The sequence below is a fragment of the Asterias amurensis genome, chromosome 2 (genome assembly GCF_032118995.1).
Source record: "Asterias amurensis chromosome 2, ASM3211899v1".
NCBI lineage: Eukaryota > Metazoa > Echinodermata > Asteroidea > Forcipulatida > Asteriidae > Asterias > Asterias amurensis.
The window spans coordinates 17334092-17354911 of NC_092649.1; the positions used below are offsets into that span (position 1 = coordinate 17334092).

The 20820-nt window shown below is 38.9% G+C and overlaps 1 protein-coding gene across 6 annotated transcripts in view; it reads left to right on the forward strand.

The window, feature by feature from the left end:
- Positions 1–64: 64 nt before the first annotated feature.
- LOC139949964 (uncharacterized) overlaps positions 65–20820 on the forward strand; it is a 38031-nt gene continuing 17275 nt past the window's right edge. For 3 of the 6 annotated variants that reach the window (XM_071948567.1, XM_071948584.1, XM_071948598.1), the window contains exons 1-4: positions 65–232; positions 1953–2006; positions 18626–18689; positions 20190–20216. In XM_071948567.1, coding sequence (XP_071804668.1) covers positions 65–232; positions 1953–2006; positions 18626–18689; positions 20190–20216 — 313 coding nt within the window. The remainder of the gene's footprint in view (positions 233–1952; positions 2007–18625; positions 18690–20189; positions 20217–20820) is intronic. The other 3 variants (XM_071948576.1, XM_071948607.1, XM_071948593.1) reach the window with 1 other exon arrangement.

Sequence of the window (20820 nt, forward strand, 5' to 3'; positions counted from 1 at the left end):
AATGTAACACATTTTGTGTATTAAAATAATCATCATTAGGAACCAAATATCAACTGTTAAAACTATGGAGGTTTACGAAGCGAAATATGACTACGTGAGAGAAAGAGACGATGTGCTGAGTTTTACAAAAGGTGAAAAATTCCAGATTACGAGCAAGACCAATGAGAAGTGGTGGGCGGCCAAGAAAGTGTCCGACAACAGCCATGGTTATGTGCCGTCTGTTTATTTACAGGTAGGGTCGTGTTTGGTGGTGGTGCGTGGTGTAGGATTCTGGGTTTTGCAGTGAAAGTTGGACTGTATTGTGCTGGGGTCAATTTCATAATTAATAGGACTAGGCTATCTATAGTCCTTGTTTTTTGGAGGTATTTAAAAACTTAAGGCTCTCACACTACAACTAACTTTACTACAGCTCAGCAGTCTGTCTAACTATCCTAAGTTGTAAAGTAAGGTAGTTCTACTTCTAGTTGCGATAACGTAACCCTCTTCCCGATGGCGAAGCCAGAGGGTTACGAGCCATGGTCGAACGGCATACAGCAATCTGGTTCAACACGTACAATTTTGACAGCTAGTCAACAGATTTGCTCCATTTTTACCACTTTCGAAAAATCATGACACAAATTCTAGGAACACAAATTGAATCTTCAATGTCTAATGAACACTCGAAATCCCACCATTGAGAAGATATTTTTGAAGAAAAAAGACCAGAATTTAGAGCGAAACGGTCACAAATTTCCCAGATTGAGTTTTGAACCTGCCGCATCGCATGTTATTTGACTTCCCGATATGTTCTCGCTTTATTTTTATTGGTCTCCAAGTGCTGAAAACCGCAGTTACCAGCCTATTAGATTGAAGAACTGCTGAGCCGCGGCCGAGTTGGAGGGTTACGTTATAACTAAAAAGTATAAGTATTAGTAAGGATGAGTAACTCATCTCATCCCAACTCGTGATTAAGAGAAAAACTTAACCCTTTAAAGAAATCCACCCCAGGTTTAGGGCAACGTCTCTTGCCCTAGTTTGATTTGCAAACACTCTGGACTCACTCTGATTCTTGGACGATAAAAACCACTTGGTTCATCATCATAGCAAACTTGTCGTATCCTCTAACCGCCTGCTCATATTTACATAATTAATAAATAATTCTCCCTTTAAAGGAACACGTTGCCTTGGATCGGACGAGTTGGTCCATGAAAAGCGTTTGAAACCGTTTGTTATGAAATGCATATGGTTAGAAAGATGTTTTAAAAGTAGAATATAATGATCCACACAAGTATCACTCAAAATTGCACGGTTTTCATTTTACGTTGCGAACAAACACGGTCGGCCATTTATGGGAGTCAAAGTTTTGACTCCCATAAATGGCCGAGCGTGTTTGGCGACGAGGTAAAACGAAAACCACGCAATTTCGATGCATACTTGTGTAGATCATTGTATTCTACTTTTACAACATCTTTCTTACCATAACGATTTTATAACAAACGGTTTTAAAAGACCAACTCGACCGATCCAAGGCAACGTGTTCCTTTAACAAGCCCTTGCTCTCCAAATATTAGGTGGAACTTAAAGTAAATACCTTGATTTAATAAATGAATGTTAACCGATTTTTCCCTTTTAAAGAAATACAGGGAAAGCTAGGCGAACTGGCAGTTGCCCTCCTCTGGGTTCCGAACCAAGCATCACTCGGAATCGGAACAACACTTGATAGTCTAACAACAAGCGAACAAAAACCATAATTGTTTACATTTCTCACAAGAATATGATCATGCCTTTCCCCAATAAAGAAAAAGAAAAAAAAAATCAACTTGAAACATTTCATTTCAAGAGTTGAGAACGATTGCAGACAATGTACTCCCAAGAAGATGTGCTCTAAAGTGACCCCAATGCTAGTCAATACTAGTCCATACTATTATTCATAGAATTGCTAACATATTTTATGGTTTGTTTTTGTACTCTAGCCATGTCAAGAGAAAGTCATCGGCAGACTGTTACCAGAAGGAAGATTAGATACGGTAAGAAAATATAGAGCAAACTCACTGCATGTATAGGCCTAATGTACTTTGCAATTAGAAATAATAATGATTTCCCTCATGCATTGTATTGTTCATGTGCCCTTTACTTAGGAAAAACTGCCTCGTACATTTCAGGAACGAACTATCGGGCAGGCCTAGAATTTCATCCTTGGGAGGGCAAGGCCGTTTTGCTAGGGCACTTCCATTGCAAAACCCTGTGAGAAATACAGATGTACTGTATAGGCTGTGCGAGATGCAAATAGTTTTTCCCTAACGCTGGTCATGCTTTGTTCCCTAAAGAGAAATAGCTTCAGGCTTTGAATTTCATCTTTGAGAGGGCAAGGCCATTTTCATTTTGCAACTGGCATTTTTGTTGCAAATGTCTACGAGGAAACTTTGGAAGGGGCACCAAGGGTAAGACCTTGCCATTAGAGCCCGTAGCATCCGGGGGTGGATTTCACAAAGAGTTAGGACTAGTCTTATCTCGAGTTAGGACCATTTACTCGTCCTAACTTAGGACTACCCATGCAATTTGTATATCTCCTAGTACTAGTCCTAAGTTAGGACTAGTCCTAAGTTAGGACTAGTCCTAACTCTTTGTGAAATCCACCCCAGGCCTGCTACACACCTTCAGTTTGAATTCAGTTTACACACGTGTACATACCATAAAATATTCAGTATAAGAGCAGTGCCTCGTTTTATATTAATCTTATCTTGTTACTAAGTGTCTGATGGGCTTTGTCAATCATCGTCTGCTCAATTAGAACTTCTGTTCTAATCTAATCAGATTGCATATCTGCTGCATCAATTAGGAACACTGCTGAATTACTTAACACCTGTTATGGGATGGTTTGGGTTTTGTTAGGCATTACTTTTACTTGTCTTTCATTGAAATATTATTACAATTTACTGGATTGTAAAAGCAGCACATGGGGCTGCTACATACAACAGGATTTATGGTTTATTAAAAATCTATTCAATTCGCTGCCAGCAGCAGAATTACATGAACAGTTACATAGTTAAAAGTTTGGAGTAAAACATTACATTGCTATTTAAAATGGCCTAAATCTTACACAGAAAAACTATATGTTGTGATACACGAAGTGTGGGCCTTTGGACAATACTGTTACCCAAAAGTGTCCAATGGCTTTAAGCCTACTCTGTCACTGCAATGTGTACATTGTCCTTTAAATGCTAAAAATTATCCTAAAATTAGTACAGTAGGCCTAAACAGTAAATTCCTGCACTGGCACTGCATTATACCAATTGAAGGCCAACCAAAACCAACCAACCATGAAATAACACTCAGGTTGTTAAGTTTTGTTTGAGTCCAAAAGGGTTGGATGATGAGTTGCCAGATAGCCCACTTTATGTTGCCCATGGTCTTAGCCTTTGTGCCCCAAGACCGCGTTCCCACTGGATCCACAATTCCGAGATCGTGATCCTGCAACAAGATTGGTTGCAGTTTTGAAATAGCGGCCACGTTCTCACTTGAGTATGATCACACATTGATCCCCCTTTTTGGGAACGGGAGTGGGTTCAAAAGAACACTGTTTTGCTAGCAAATTGCAGGGTCTGATCGCCCTTTTTGTTCCCACAAGACTTTTGATCGCCCATTAATCCAAAAAGGGCGATCAGATCCCTCTTTAATTCTTCTCCCGAGGGGGTTGAAAATTGCACGGTCAGATCCTGATCGCCCTTGCATTCGCTAAGCTTGGGCGATATCGATTCATTTTATTCACGATATATCGCCGACAATATATCGCGATATTCGATATAATCACGATTAATGAAATTTGACATAATCAGTCTTAAAACTCCAAGTGAAAGTTGTAGAGAGACAGTCATAGCATAAGAGAGGTGTTCTAATGACCTATTCTTCTGGTTTTACTCCAAACCTATGGGGTGCAAGATATCTCAGCTAGCAAATACATCGCGATATTTAATCGATATATCGATATATCGCGATAATCGCGATATATCGCGATATATCGATATTTCGATTAAAACCAAATCCATCCGATATCGAAATCGTTTCCAAGTTAATATCGCGATATTCGATAATACCGTGATATCGCCCAAGCTTAGCATTCGCACTTAAGCCTGTTTCTCGTTGATCGCCCTTTGATCGCCCTTTTTGGGTCTTGATCGCCCTTTTCTCGAATTGGGAGATCAATGCGGGGTCCAGCGGGAACAGGGTCTAAGTGCTATTCAAATGACAGCAATTTAACTGGGGTCCATCGCTTTGGCATGGTTGTAAAATGTAGCAATATTTGACAAGGTTTTGCAAAAGAACTTGAACAGCTGCTGCAGTAGAATTTTTTGTTGTCCTTTCACTCGAGGGGCATTTTGTAAAATTTTACAACCATGCTACAATTTAGCAAGGGACTCTTGCCAAATTGCGCTCATGTGAAAGGGCTCTAGACTCTCCCATACACCCTAATATTTAAAAAATAGAAGTGCTCTTTGCAAACTGGGAATGGACTTGCCATTTCAAGGATGAAATTCCAGGCATGTGAGAGGCTTACAGTGTTTGTAATTTGATAACAATTTTGTTAGATTCCATTTTGTTATTGCTAAACCAACCATCTTTAACCAAAACCCTGAGTTGATGTAAACAATCACAGTTTGGTTGGAACAGCTGCATAATGTCACTGAGGCGCAGCCAACAAATTTGATCAAAGCTCAAACATGGTTGCTAAAACATGGGCTTGCCAGTGTTATATGCTGACTGAAAAAAACCCAGGCAACTATCAAATTAGTACCACTACCACACACTCACTAAACTAAAAATGTCGTGTGTCAGCCAGCTATTTGTGATCGATTTGATGTTATAATGTTCATTGTGCCCATCACAACGAGATGAAATCGTCTTTTGTCAAAGGTCTGCCCTGAATAAACTCAAAAATTATAACAGATATACCGGCTGGTAAATGTGGCTGTGTTGTTTGCGCAGGTTGACTGAACACCAAGGTTGAAGGTTGTACACATGAAGTGATTGTGCACTGGAGTTTGCTGTTTTAACAAAATAAGGATGGACGATATTGAAATAGAAGAAACAAAGTTCTGCTTTATTACACACGCCCACCATCATGCTGAGAAAAAAGACACCACCCACATCGTACATGTACATGTACGTTGTAGAAGCCATATACCCAGTCATTATTTTGGATCATACACCATGTTATGATGCACGCTGCTTAGGCTACTTTTTCAATATAAGTGTGAGAAATGAGTACTTGTAAAACTACCGAAACAGTGTCTAAAAGATGTAGTTTCAGTTTACAATATTTTAATATTTTGTACATTCTTTTTACATGTATGGTGTACAGTAATTGAACACTGTTTTTACAACCCCAAATCAAAATCCCATTAAATACCATAGCTATGTATAATGCAAGGACATTATACAGTGGCAGGTGCTTTGAGTGGAGAGTTGTATGAAACTATGATGTACTAATTGATGACGAGTTTTAGATGACGTACAGATTCTGTTGCCTAAACATGATATGACGGAATCGATCTTGGCTTGTTAAATTCAGCATGAAAACAAAGTCCCTAGAGGGTTTTCTACTTGGTGTTTATCTTCGGTTTTAAAGGCAGTGGACACTATTGGTAATTACTCAAAATAATTATTTGCATAAAACCCTACAGGGTGTCGACGAGTAATGGGGAGAGGTTGATGGTATAAAACATTGTTAGAAACGGCTCCCTCTAGAGTGACATGGTTTTCGAGAAAGAAGTAATTTTCTACCAATTTGATTTCGAGACCTCAAGTTTAGAATTTGAGGTCTCAAAATCAACCATCTAAACGCACACAACTTCGTGAAACAAGGGTGTTTTTTCTTTCATTATAATCTCGCAAGTTCGATGACCGATTGAGTTAAAATTTTCACAGGTTTGTTATTTTATGTGTATGTTGAGATACACCAACTGTGAAGGCTAGTCTTTGACAATTACCAATAGTGTCCACTGCCTTTAAAAACCCTACTGTGCAGTCTGGGACATTATAAATGTTTTTGGGATTACTGTGAGTCCAAAAGTAAAAACAAAAATTTGCCATTTTGGCAAGCAATTCACAGGTACAGGTATTGGCCTGATACGCTAGCCTGGCAGGGAAAGCCTTGTTTACAACATGCTTTGTACAAGAACATACAAAGCTGACTGAATATTGTATTGCTACATGTAGAATGTGTACTCTAATGTATTTTATTTGTTGTACTCTAATGTATTTTATTTTATTTTTATAAGCACGCCTGAGGCTGCAGTGCAGGAGTGTTTAAACAATGTAAAAATTACTCAAATGTTGTACGTATGTATGCAACGTTGAGTTTGACTAATTAAAGTTACGGACGCACATTCTTGTTTAAGTACACAAGTAGAGTGTAATTAAATATGGATTATCTTGGGCTGGCTAAGACTGCTCTTAAGAAGTGAATTAATCTTGATTGCTATGAAGGAAAATATGATGTCACAATACAAATCACCGTGGTAATATTGTCTACTCTTCTTAAGGCCGGAATTCCCGTTATTTCCTCTTGATGCGTTAAAATCCATTAAGATGAAATATTCAAACCAAAAGATGCAGATAATCAGGAACGTGTTTCACAAGGCTCATCAATTCAACACAAGATGTAAGCAAACTTGTGTAATTTAGGATTATGCCACACAATTTTTATGTGGGGCATAAATTATGCAGTTAATTGTAGCGTGTCTCGAATGAGCGTTCTAGCATACCGAACTGAAGCAAGTTCTGGTTTTCTGATCAGCAGAGTCTGGGTTCAAGTTTTGGTCAAGACACTTGTGTCCTTGAGAGCAAGACATAAACCATTATTCCTTGGTCCTTTTATTACTTTGGAAATTGGGAAATATGTTAAGCGGTACACGGAGGCCCCTGGAAAGCCTGGAATTTCATCTTTGAGGAGGCAACCCATTTTCATTTTGCAAAGGGCACTTGGAAAATCTTAAAGTCTATGGGAACATTTTGAAGGGGCACCTGGGCTACAGAGGCCAAAATGTATTACATGGTGTTACCGCAAACTCTTCTATATCTTATCTCCACCATGCAAAGTTTCAAATCCTACTTATACTGGGTTAGTTTTTGTACATTACACAACACATGAGACCATAGGGTAGTTTTACTTCTCATCCAAAGTACAATGGTTAAGTGTCTTGGTTTTTAACACTGGGAGCTGAGGAACCCACACTGATCAGAAAATGTGATTTTCCTTTCAAGTATGCAGTCTTTGGGATGGTGCCAACTGGATTGTTCACAATGAATCTAAGACATCATGGCATTGGTGGTCGAGACAGTCTGGGAGTTCTTTGAGCACCTTGAACTGTACTTGGAAGCCATTAGAGTTAACTTTGACAATGTAATCATGTTGGTGAGCTAGTGTCTAGGTGCTGTTACCATGGCAAATGCACCTAATGTCAAGCTACTGTATTCTTTTTACAAGGAATGTATTGCAGACGAGCCATTGCCGATCGTGTACATGTGGGAAATTGATGGCAATAAATGTCAATCAAATCATATAAATGTGGAACCAGCACATGTTATTTTTTTTGTGTTTAAAAAGACTGGGTCTTCTTCTTCTTCCATAAAAGTACCGACTCAATTACATTTCAAGAGCAGTTTCGTAACTGCATAAGCGCGCATGCGTTGGCTCACAAATGACGAGACGTAAAGGCAAGTGCATTAGTTTACAGTGCAGTTTAAAAAAAAAAGATGGGTGGATACATCAACTGGATAAAGCCTGGTTCAAACTTCTTGTGAATGCGATGCAAATTTTGACTTGACAAATTCGCAACAACAAAATTGGCAACAGTGAGTTTGTGGTCAAGTCCTGCGAAACAGTAGTCTTGGTTCCAAGACCATTGGTGTTTTGCGGTCACACACAACCAATGTTCCGATTATGCACGGCAAAAACTGTCCACGCTTGTAAGGAACGAACGCTAGCGGGCGCTCTGTTTCTCTGCTTTAGATCTCACCATGTCCTGTGCTCACCATGGTCTTGGATATTTGCAAGTTGAAGGCGTGGCCAGACTATGTAAATTACTTTTAACGTATGCAATATTCATATCACGTGACGAATCGAAGATGACTATTCAAACTAGATCGAGTCAAAGGTCAATATGATCGGCGGTCTATTTTTAATAATCTTTGCTCAAAGAGTGATTCCGTGGTCATTATAGGCCTATTAAAAGGAAAACAGTGAAATTTTAAGTACAGGTACCTATTCAGATTATGAATACGTGACGATTTGAAATCGTAAATAATGGTCAAAAATCGAACGTAAAATTAGCATTCAGAGAGTCCGTGTATCGGACGCTGTATGGCCCCACTGCGTGGAGCAATCGGAACGTGAAACTGAAATAAGCCTTGTGGAATATCACGTACCGCCCATGCCGTGTCTCGTGGGGGTTGGAGGTGTTAAATCCCAGGCGCTATGAACTCCCAGCTTGCGGGTGTCGAATCCGTTGTTTCTTATGATCGCAACGTTCCAATATGCTCCATTTTGATTCATGGCCCCCTAATTTCTTTTTGTTATGAGTTTTCAGGTAATTTTGATGATGTCAAAACGTAGGAATATCGCATTTTGTTATATTGACAGTGTTATTGTGTGAGTAGCTTACAAAAATTATGAGAATTTTGTATAAAAGGTTTAAATAAAAATAATGCTAAAACAAAATTCCCTCAAAGCATAATTTTGTCAAACAAAGTATTATTTTTTAATTCTGTGAATGAAGAGTTATTTTTGAGGTAATGATTAAACTGGGCAACTAGTGGAATTTAATGACCCGACTATTCGCCTCAAATAACTGGGAGTTGAATAGCAGTAGTCGCCGCTGGACAAGCAATCAAAATTCCAAATTTCTCATGAGTTATTCCAAAAGATATTGGTACGACTACATTCCAAAAAAATGTTATATGGTTACGTTCCAAGCTACGCAGCTACTCGGCTACGTTTACGTTCCAAGATACGCTTAGGTCTACGGTTCTTCAAGTAACACTATAATATCAAAAGGTATGTTTTCAAGCCCGCAGCTACGTTTACGTTCCAAGATACGCTTTAGGTCTACGTTCCTTCAAGTTACACTATAATATCAAAAAGTACGCTTTCAAGCCCGAGTCAAGCTATGCGTACGTTCAAAGATACGCAGCTGCGTTTATGTTCCAAGATGCTACGCTTCAGTCCAAGATATGCTTACGTTCCAAAAGATGTCAACGTTCCAAGTTACACAGCTACTCAGCTGCGCTTACAGATCTGCTTACGTTCCTTCAAGTTACGCTATAATATCAAAAGGTACGCTTTCAATCCCGAGTCAAGCTACGCTTACGTTCCAAGATATGCAGCTACGGTTACGTTTCAAAATACGTTCTCCCAAAGACGCTTTTGAATCCCTCAAGATTTCCTTCCCCCAAGATTAAAAAACTTTCACTGTGAATAACACTACAGTGCCCACCAGTTAATATCTGTTTGGCAGAAAATACTGTACAAAATTTCTTTACTATCCAAAAATTTACTTGGCACTACATTAACTTGGGCACTACAAAATTTCAAATTTAATTAAAAATTGGCTGGCAACCAGTTTCTGCTAAGCAATACTATTTTGTGCTAACTATAAGCAAATTGTTTAGCCAATACAGGCTTCATCAGTGTGGGCCCTGGCACGTCGGGAGCATAACGCCACGATCGCATTTCAAGCTGCATATCATGGCAATGCAGTAGTCTGGATCTGGACATTATACATAGAAATGTTTTTGCTGGTACCACAAACCTTTCTTTATCGTATTTCAACCCTGTGTCAAAGTTTCAAATCCTACTGATCTGGACTTTATTATACTCCGATAAAAACATATACCAAAGATACTATAGTATCTTTGTATATACCCACACACAGAGTAAAGCAAAAGTCATGCAACGGAATTACTGCATGCATTGTACACTACATGCACAACACTGATGAATTATTCATGAGCCAACCGCAACACAGCCTCTGATTGGCTCCACCGGAAAGTCGGGGGAGATTTGCCGAAAAACAATAAAAAAGTTAAGACCCGTCGTTGCAAATATTCAAGACCATGGTGAGATCTAAATCAGAGAAACAGAGCGCCCGCTAGCGTTCGTTCATTACAAGCGTGGACAGTTTTTGCCGTGCATAATCGGAACGTTGGTTGTGTGTGACCGCGCAACACCAATGGTCTTGGGACCAAGACTAGCGAAACAGCAATGTGACAACCAATTTCGCTTCGCATTTGCATTGGCAGGAAATATGAACGGGCTTAACCCTCAGAGCTGCTTTAAATGTGTCGAGGGATGAGTACATAGCTGGATCCCTCTGTAGGTTGTTCCCAGATGGTGCAAGGGAAGAAGGAGTTACCTCCATGTGTACACCCAAAAGCTGGTCTGTGGGATCCTGAAGCAGAGCTGTGACCTCTAGTAAATATAGATGAGGAGTGAGTTACTGGTCTTCTTTGATGTCGTTGTGATGAATTTGGTCTCATTTAGGATCAGTCAAGTATGAACAGTAGTATGGTCTATAATTGGAAAAAGTGCCATTTCCAAGCCCATTTATGTGATTAATTTCTTTGCAAAAAAGAAATAGTGTAACCACTTTGACTAGCATTTGACCAGGAGACAACTAAAGTTAGCTACTTTGACAATGGATTTACTGCTTTCTATAATGGCTCCTACCAGGCTTGGTTGAGTATGGTATGCAGGTCTTGAAAATTACCCTGGACCCCAGGCCCAAGGCCAGTGGTTTTAGCATGGAGCTATTAAACTCAAAACTAGACAAGTTGAACTGCGTTCCCACTGGATCCACGAGATCGGGATACCGCAACAAGATTGGTTGCAGGCGTGAAATCGCGGTCGTGTTCCCACTTGAGTATGATCGCGCATTGATCCCTTTTTTGGGAACGGAAGTGGGTTTAAAAATAACACTGTTTTGCTAGCAAATTGCGGGGTCTGATTGCCCTTTGCGTTCCCACTAGACTTTTGATTGCCCATTAATCCAAAAGGGCGATCAGATCCCGCTTTAATCCTACTCCTGAGGAGGATCAAAATTGCACGGTCAGATCCTGATCGCCCTCGCGTTCCCACTGTAGCCTGTTTCTCTTTGATCGCCCTTTCGGGTCTTGATCGCCCTTTTCTCGAATTGGGAGATCATTGCGGGTTCCAGTGGGAACGGGGTTTTGGGTGGTGGTCTTTATGGTTTTCCAGACTTTGTTGAGTCTCACATTATTCTTTCGATTCTCTTGAATATATAGAAGTACCCTAAGCCCTCAAAGCAAATGGGATAAGTTTTCCTTAAATGCTTTTTAACTTAATTCTTTTTTATTCAATGTGTCTACATTTTCTTTCCTCTGGTCTTGTACCAGGAATTTCTGGTCCAGTAAAAGGTTGGCACTACAAGCCAGGGGGTCTCTAGACTTGGTTCCAAGTCTTTGATCATGTCTTTTTAGTCGTCCTGATAGCCGTGCCATCTTGTGACCAACCATCTTCATTTAGCCTACGAGTTAGGGTGCGTGATAGCTAATAATGTGGGGGTGTTTTTCGTGGCTGAGATGCAGAAGAATATCCACGATCTAAGACTTAAAATCAAGTCAACGGGGGCTCGTGAATTTCAACCCAATTTCAAGCCTTGTAACAAATGTTGTGTTGTAAAAACTCAACATTTTTTAAATTGTTTCTTTTATATTTTTAAATCAGGCCCGAAATTACACAGAGGCTACGGAGACCATGGCTTCTTTTGCCCTGGTCTTGTCCAGCCTTGGTGCCCCTTAAAATGTTTCCCGAATAAGATTTTCAAATGGTGTAAGCCCTTAAAAATAAAAATAGCCTTGCTCTCATAAAGATGAAATTCCAGGCCTATTCATGCAGTGTTCCTTGCTCTATGCTGTATCCACAAGTTTTGTACTTTCATGAGGACAATCTACACATGTTCTGTCTGACTTTATGATCCCAGCGTAAGGGAACTTTGAACTTTTATGGAATTTTAAGTACCGGTACCGCTTTTCATGACTTCTTTTCATTCTAAAACTTGTCAAAGTCTGTGTTAACCAAAATCACAGGTCAATTTTTCTTTCCTAACAATACTGTCATCAGATATGTCTGAGATTAAATTCCATATATATACATTGTTTTTATGAAAAGGTTATGACTTTTCAAAAGTGTTAAATTATTTTGGTTTGTGGTTTTTGATGATGGTGAAAAGCATTTAAATCATAATCAGAGTCATCTATCTATGTTGTATTTTTTGTAAACTTTCGATTTTTGATTCAAAATTTCTTTCCCGTCAAGCCAATTTTCTCTTGCTGAACTTCATTCCATTATTCATTTGGCAAACTGGTTTGTGTGATGTGTTATCACAACATCCTCAAGTTCCCAGTTGTGACATTTTGTTCTGGAGCAAGACACTTAACAATATGATGGCTTCGCATCACTTAGCAGTGAACAGGTAACTTGTTGAATTGAATGATTTTAAAGCAATCTGTGCTCCCACTTTGGCTGCCGGAGCTGCATACTCCTAAGGAGTTGAGACGGTTTCAGGAATGTTTGGGGCCTGATGAACAGGGGTAATAACATTTAACAAAACTTGATGCTTGGTGCGATAATAATTACAAATAAATATTGTTAAAAAAATAAAGGAAATGTTTTTCAGAGTTAACCAACCCCTGTGAAGCAGGATGGACTTGAAACCGAAACCTTCTTACTGCATTCTAAAACATCTTACAATGCCCATGAGCTACCATACAACAAAAGACCACCTCAGTCGTTATCTCTTTCTTCAATGCTTTCTTCTTGTAGCCCCATACCAAGCTTAGTTATTACATGGTTATATTTTTGGAACTATTGTTTCTTAATTGATGCTTTGGCCTGGAGAGAGGAAGGGGAGGGGGATAGGTGAAAACCATAGTATGGTTGGAGAGCCTTCTTCTCTGTTTTCCTTATTTTCTTCTTAATTGCAAAAAATAACTGATGGCTGGACATTTCGACCCTAGCAAAGCCTATGAAAAAGACTAGGGTCGAATCAGGCCATCAACAATTTTTTTGCATTTAAAGGAACACGTTGCCTTGGATCGGTCGAGTTGGTCTATAAAAAGCGTTTGAAACCGTTTGTTATAAAATACATATGGTTGGAAAGATGTTGTAAAAGTAGAATACAATGATCCACACAAGTTTGCCTCGAAATTGCGTGGTTTTCCTTTTACTGTGCGAACTAACACGGTCGGGCATTTATGGGAGTCAAATTTTTTACTCCCATAAATGGCCGACTGAGTTAGTTCGCAAAGTAAAAGGAAAACCGTGCAATTTCGAGGCATGTTTGTGTGGATCATTGTATTCTACTTTTACAACATCTTTCTACCCGTAATGCATTTTATAACAAACGGTTACTAACGTTTTTTATTGACCAACTCGATCTATCCAAGGCAACATGTTCCTTTAAACCATGGTGTATTTTGTTGTTAGCAGTGTGCAACAGCTAAAAAAATGTTCTTCTCATTGTTAGATTGTTAATCTAATTTTTGGGAGCACAATATATACAGGCAGCACATTCTAAGGTTTCATGTCTGTATTAAGTGTACAATATTACAATACAGTATTATTACTGTAGACTAATTTTTTTCACTGTTACAACACACTGTGGGTAACAAATTACATACTGTAGTTTGTGTACTTATTGATTAGAAGGTGTCCTTGACTTGGGAATTAATTGATAAAAGACAGAGCACCTGCCTTCAGAGGGTGATAACTGTCAGATGGGTGAGGATGGTGGTTTCTTAGAATTGGCAGGGGCCATTTATTATGGCTACAATATTAGCATTATTATATGTACACTGTGCATTGTATGCAAAAACCAGATTCTCAGTAACTGGTAAAAGATAAATTCTTCCATAGTTTGAAGACAAAAAACACTCAAACCCCCAAAACAATTTTCAAATTTATGTTCATATTCTGATGGTTCATTTTAAATTCATCAAACCTTTAACATTTTTGCTTCAATTAGGCTACAATGTTTGTATGTTAAATGTGTTTAAAATAAACGACTTGCGAACGTTCTCATGACCTAATCCTGTAGAATTCCTGTACACTTCAAGCATGTAGTAAAGAGCTAGCTCTTTGCTTTGCTCTATGGTAGTATCCACTTAATCAATAGTAACCCTGGCAATTTTCAAATTTATGTTCATATACTGATGTTTCATTTTATATTTCTCAAACCTTAACATTTTCGCTTCAATTAGCTTCATATAAAATATGTTTGTATGTGGAATGTGTGTAAAATAAATGACTTGTGAACGTTCTCATGACCTAATCCTGTACACTTCAAGCCTGTAGTATCCACTTAATCAATAGTAACCCAGGCCTGGCTTGTTTAGGTAACTTCTCAGCATGTTAATACAGGGACCAACAATCCCTGCCACCATATTGTAGTGGAAAGTATTAAGTGTCATGTGATACTATTGTCAGTTTATCAAATAGAGTGACCTGGGCCAAAAGAGCTTACCATTGGAGCTATTGTATAGTGGTTATTGTGTTTATGTACATGTAGGTCATACTTTTTTCATGTGGACCTTTTCTTCTTTTTTTTTTTTCTGACACCTGGAACAATAGTCACCCCTCCCATTATACCCCTTCCCCAAACCATCGTTGGGCCCTTTTTGGTATAGCTCCATATGAGCACAGAAGTTAACCAAAGCCATGTTCGCATTGGACTAATGTTTTACCGAGACAGTAGTTAACATTCCAAAAGGGGAAACTTACCAGCATCCCCACGTGGATTTACTTGACTCGGGTAAACTAATCGAGACCGTGGGTAAACTAACCGAGCTGGCCCCTTGCGTGACATTGAATAGTTCGATAATCACAAAAATATTATTCTCCCATGACAAAACAAGTCAGCTTCTTCGGGCCACGGACGGATGGGAGATTTAACCGAGTCGTCGCGTCCGCATTGGACTTTCTGGCTCGGTTAAACTGACCTGGTCAATCTTCCTGGGCACCTTTGGCTCGGTTAAACTACCCATTCGGGTCGGGTAAATTACCTGGGAGGAAAACCGCCTGGGCTGTTCGCATTGGACTTAAAATGGGTAAGTTACCCATTGTCTCGCTTAGTTTAGCCAAATAAAGTCTAATGCGAACAGGGCTCAAGTCATACAACAAAGTTATGCTTAATATCAGAATAATTTACGGTGTTACCACCCGAAAAAAAAACACATGTCACATGCATAATCTTTTACTGGTATCCTGCTAACTTTTTAGCTCGGCACAAAATTGTTGGATTGTTGAACAAGATGTCTGCTTTCAGCTCTAGTGGTATATATTGTAAAAAGAGTGGAAAGTTATTTATTTTAACAATATATACTTTTGTTATAACATGTTTTAATAGGCTAATGCCTCTGAACCCAAAAGGATATTACAAGCTGAAATGCCATAAGAGTTCTAAAAAAAATTCATGTCTTTAATTTTTACCATTTTTTTACAATTTTTTTGATATAATACTTGCAACTGTTACAGATTTGTACGTTTGTACCTTTGCCCAACAGTCCGTCGTCATTTTTTTCAAGCATAGATTCAAGTTTGTACTAATCCAAATAGAAACCTTTGCAACATAATCACCTGTTTACAGAAACACAAATGATTTGATATTAAAGATATGATCTCTTTATGATCGTCCGGGTGTGTAGTTAACCTTTGTGAGTAACACCATTTTCGCAGCTCCAAGTGTGCAATATTGCTAGGAAACCAAGACTGATTTGGGTCTGCAGTTAGACTTGTTAACAAGTCGTTAATGTCGTGATAGCAGAATACACCCAGCTACATGTAGCTCTTCATGGTCGAGGACTACTCTCGCGAGATCTCTTCTCTCGCGCGAAGCTGCTGGCTCCCTGAATACGAGAGCAGTAGTTTCGCTGGGGCAAGCATGCAGTCTCACGAGAACATCGCCAGTTTGGCAAGAATCGCAAAGACAGTGGAAACTTTATAACTGTGACAAACATTTAACGACTTGTTAACAAGTCTAGGTCTGCAGTAGTCAGCTCCATCCGGCCCTATCATTTTTGATAAGTTGGCAGGGGATGTGTTTTGGTTACCATCCTATTAATGTAAACATGCCACCCGACTGAGGTCAAGTTTGCTCCTGGTTAAATATTATTGTATGGGACGGGCAGGAAGACAAAGTTTGCATGAACCCTTAATTGGAGCGTAACAATTTCATTTTCAAAATGGTTTTGTAAAGTTGGAGTAAATTTACTTGTCTGGGAACTCTCATAATGTGAGTACTTTCTTTAACTTTGGGAAGGGGAGGCTTGAGGATACTTGAGGAGGTCGTGGCACATCCTTAACACATTTGTGTTGGAGTTTTTTGCTAAATCGATACTGGTGTATAAGTAGCATAAGAACATGAATAAATAAATGTACTAAATATTTATTTGGCACTATAACAAAGTGTACTATTATTTTTCTCAAATGATGAACTTCCACGAGCGGGATGTGATGTGTTTATTGAAAACTTAAAGATAAATTGATTGTTAGTCTCTTCTAAAATGATGCAGTGTAATATTTGTTGGTAACTTTCCATTCCAAGAAAGTCCGTGGAAACAGTGGATATTTGTAGCAGTCCTTACAAGCAGCTATGTGGGTACAAACGATGTTCTAGTATTTTTTTCCTGTTTGTATTAATTTAGTTCTCTGTGAATCTGGTATGAATCAGTTTTCACAGGCAATCAAGGTGGTAACATGTTGATAAAGCACAGTAGGCATTAACTGTAAGTTTACTGTGAAACAACACAACTCAAAGTGACACATTTATTTATAGGCCTTCATATCTTGGTTTCATATTTTGTGGTGAATGCTGGTTCTGGGCGTGTACACTTTCAATGAATTGAGATTCGGTCATTCATCCAGTTACTGCATGTATGCCTACATGTACAGTACTTACTAGTTGTAGGTTAACCTAGTTCTGGTTCATTGATTTTGTGGAATGCAAATGTGTCAAGGACATCTTGCATTTTGGTTATAATAGAGACAATTTGTAGTAACATTTTACTTTCATATTGACGGTATTTGGCAATTATTTCAATTTGAACACCATGGTAGGGGTGTGTTTGTTGTGGGGGGCTAAAGCAAGGTTCTTTCAGAGATGATTGGTTTTCCAAAATGTGCATACAACGATCCTGACAAAGTTACATTAACTACATGTAGTGAATTGCTGGCCAAGTGTGAAGTTTGACCTGATTAGATGATCCAACGTTTATTCCATCATCGTGTACAAAAACACACAGAAGAACCATTTTGAGTTTTGTCAAGAGGCTTCACTCAGAGGATTTGGATGAACTTAAAAATCATTGAGTTTTTCGATTGAAACTACTCAATTTTGTGTGTGATAACAACCAATTATGTACATGACACAGAACACGGCTGGTGGCTGAACTTGACAGTTAGGGAGCGTCTCAAAAGTCGGGCACGTTCCTAGCGCAAAAGAACGTTCCATATGCCCGCAGGATCGCAACATCATGACATTAGGAACGTTCTAACATGAGATTGGAGGCGGTCACGCATTTGGAACGATCCAAAAGATCGCTCTGGCGGTCCAAAGGACCAGTTCAAGTAAAGCGGCGGGGATACTCTTGCGATCCAAAAAGAACGTTCCTACCGTTCCGACTTTTGAGACGCTCCCTTAAAGTGAAGCCTAAAGCACATTAAACTTGCTAAGCACAGAGTAGTATTGCTCAACAGGAACCGGTTACCAACCCAATTTACATTTTAACTTTACACTGTTGTGGCTGGTGCCAGACTCTATTTTTGCTCAGCAAAGAAATTTGTCAAGCAGTATTTTCTGCTTAACAGCTTTACGAAATTGGGATCTCATTTGATGAGTTCCTTTTTTTGGAGAAATTGGAGACAGATGTTTCGTAGTGAAAGTAAAACTAACTGTCTCGTCATACTACAAGTTTTATGTGACCTTCAGTATTTCATTTCCACTACAGCTCACATTTATGACAGCCAGAGGGGAAAGATCAAAAGTACAAGTCAGCCAATGTGGTTTGCAGTTCATAAAAACATGATATCGACATCAGACTTTGATCAAACCGGTGGCTGGGGTTACTGTTATGTAAATGTAGGACTGAGAAAATGATGGAATGGAATGTATTAAGTTGACTGATTGTCTGGAGCCATAAAAAATAAAAAAATGGTTGATGCTGTTGCCATTTTGTCTCCTTTCAATGAGAATCTCTGGTCATTTACATCACCTACAATGACATCTATAATGGCTTTTAACAATACTGCATAAAAATAATGCTCTATCCCAGATACAATTAAAGCACACTGCTACAATACATGTATTCTGTAGGATTAGGCCTAGCATTTGAAAGTGTCTTTTTATCACCGGGTATGCCCAGCTGTTCAGTCGTAAGGTGCTCAAGAATGGAGTTGGTCAGGGTTCAAATCCCTCCCAAGTAATACAAGCCTACATGTGTTTTTTTCCTCAGGACTCTTGAAAGCACTAAGCATACAGCGCTTAAATCACACATGGGTGTAGGGTTAAACAATTCTTTATTCTCAATTTTATTATCTATTAAACTATTGCCTCCACTTTTCCATTTTTTGTAGAAAGAACACAGAATCCATCTCCAAGCGTTAGCAGAAATCCACAAGAAGGTGAAACCATTACCGGGTAAGATGAGAACATGAATTGGGCAAAATAAATTAAAATGTGGAGCTGTAAAAAGACTTGAACCAAGTCTAAGCTCTTGGGGTTGTTTTGGTGTAACTTTAACTGAATACTCTTATGTGAGACACTGGCTGTTTATATTCACTCTTATTTTGACCGGGCCCTATTTCATGGCATGGTGTACAGTGCTTATAACAGCCAACTTTCTCTGCTTTCAGGTTTTAAGCGTCAAATTTCAGCACCAGCTGTGTAATGGAAATGCATCTTTTGGTTCCTCTGAGCGCTTAGAGACTTTCTTTTGGAGGTGTTAGGCGCTATAGAAATGCGGTTGTTATTATTATTATTATTATGCATCCCTACTACATGTACAATGTAGTCAAGTGAAATAAATACAAACACAAGCAAGATTCTGCGCTTACAGTCTGTCTTAAAAGTACATAATTTCTATAGGCTGTAAGTGCAGAATTACGCGGTAAGCAGAGCCATGTTAACAGTTAGTTCAATTATGTGCTACTGTGTATTATACCGTACAAGGTTTTAAAATGGCCCAAATTAATTCGTAAACTACTGGTTCAGGATTTAGTAGTGAGTCTTGAAGAGGAGTGTTGTTTCATAAAAAGGAGTAATGTTGCAGGACTTGAAACTGTAATATTACCCAATCTGTCAGGCTAAAGTACTTTAGTTTCAATATTTGGATACTCTTTATTGGCGATTGATACGTCTGTTGTCCAATGATAACAGTATACTTTACACTGACTGGCGGGACATGATCTTCATGACGTTGATGCAGTTCCATAATAATTCAGGGGTTTAAGTTCATCTTTACGTTACAATCATTGTTCCATCATCACCAAAAACTGTTCTCAAAAGAAAATTTGAGACTTTGGAACGCTTGGTGGCAGCAGACTCACCTGATAAATTTCCATTAACGATTTACATAGATCTGACCGTACACTTACATAAAATTTCCTTTGAACAAAATTAAAATAAGTTGGCAACACTTTACGCCCACACATTCAACAATAAACATGATGCTACCATTTATTATACACTATGTAGCAGCATAGAGTAACAGTGAAGTTACAATACATATTAGCTACTCATGTGAAAATTATAAAGTGGCTTCGACGGATAAGCTTAAAATCGGATGTATCGTGTGTACTATGCTTTTTAATTACCCTGGGATTTTATCATTTTGTGATATGTACATTGTGTACATCGTTAACTGTACAGGTGAGATGCGAAAGTGGTTTACACCAACACTTTCCCTTCTCCTAACAATTTTCCCTCTTCTATTGTTGTAACATTTTCCCTTCTTGTATTAACGTTTTTCCTTCTTGTAGCTTGAAGCATTTCTGTCCCCTAACTTCTCTCTCAATGAAACATGATACTGGCAGGTTTGCAATGTGACTTACTCTGTGTACGTTATTTGTTAATGTATAATATGTAAATTCAAATGTTAAGCCTTGTGCTTGTTTATTTATCCCCCTGTTCTTCACTCAGTGAGGTCACGGTCAGCCAGCTGCCCAGGTATGGAACACCAAACAGAATACATTGACATATTTGTGCAGTTTCTCTAAACACATCTGTGTGAAAATTTTTATTTTTATTTTTATTGGTTGTATTTTTTGGCGTGAATTTCTTTCACTTCACATTGTTGTCTCATGTTGTCACAATCACCTACGTGTCACAGATGTGTTTGTAGCAATCAAAGATCAGCAAAAATGCCGTATTGTATAAGCACAACTGCTTGATATTAAGGAGTTAACACCCACAGACAGGCGCTCCATCGTCGGGCTGAACCAAATTCTGAATTAAGTACATAAAAAGACATCTGAAACAGTTAGGAGTGACTGGACACGCTAGAAGTAAAAAGATTGACTGTTGCAGTCGTTTGGAATGACTCTGGAGCGTCTTGGTTTCAGACGACGAACGTGTCATGAGCCGAGCCAATGTTAAAGTTATGTTCAGTTTGCCTGTCTGAAACAAAAAGTTATTTGGGTCAACCTAGACTCCTTCTTAATCTATTTGGTTCGGCGCATCTCTGGCGCGCCTGTCTGAAACGGGTTTTTATAAGAGAGGTTTTGAACAGCTGTTTTCAAACCGGCAGGTATGGTCCTGGGGTCGATTCCAC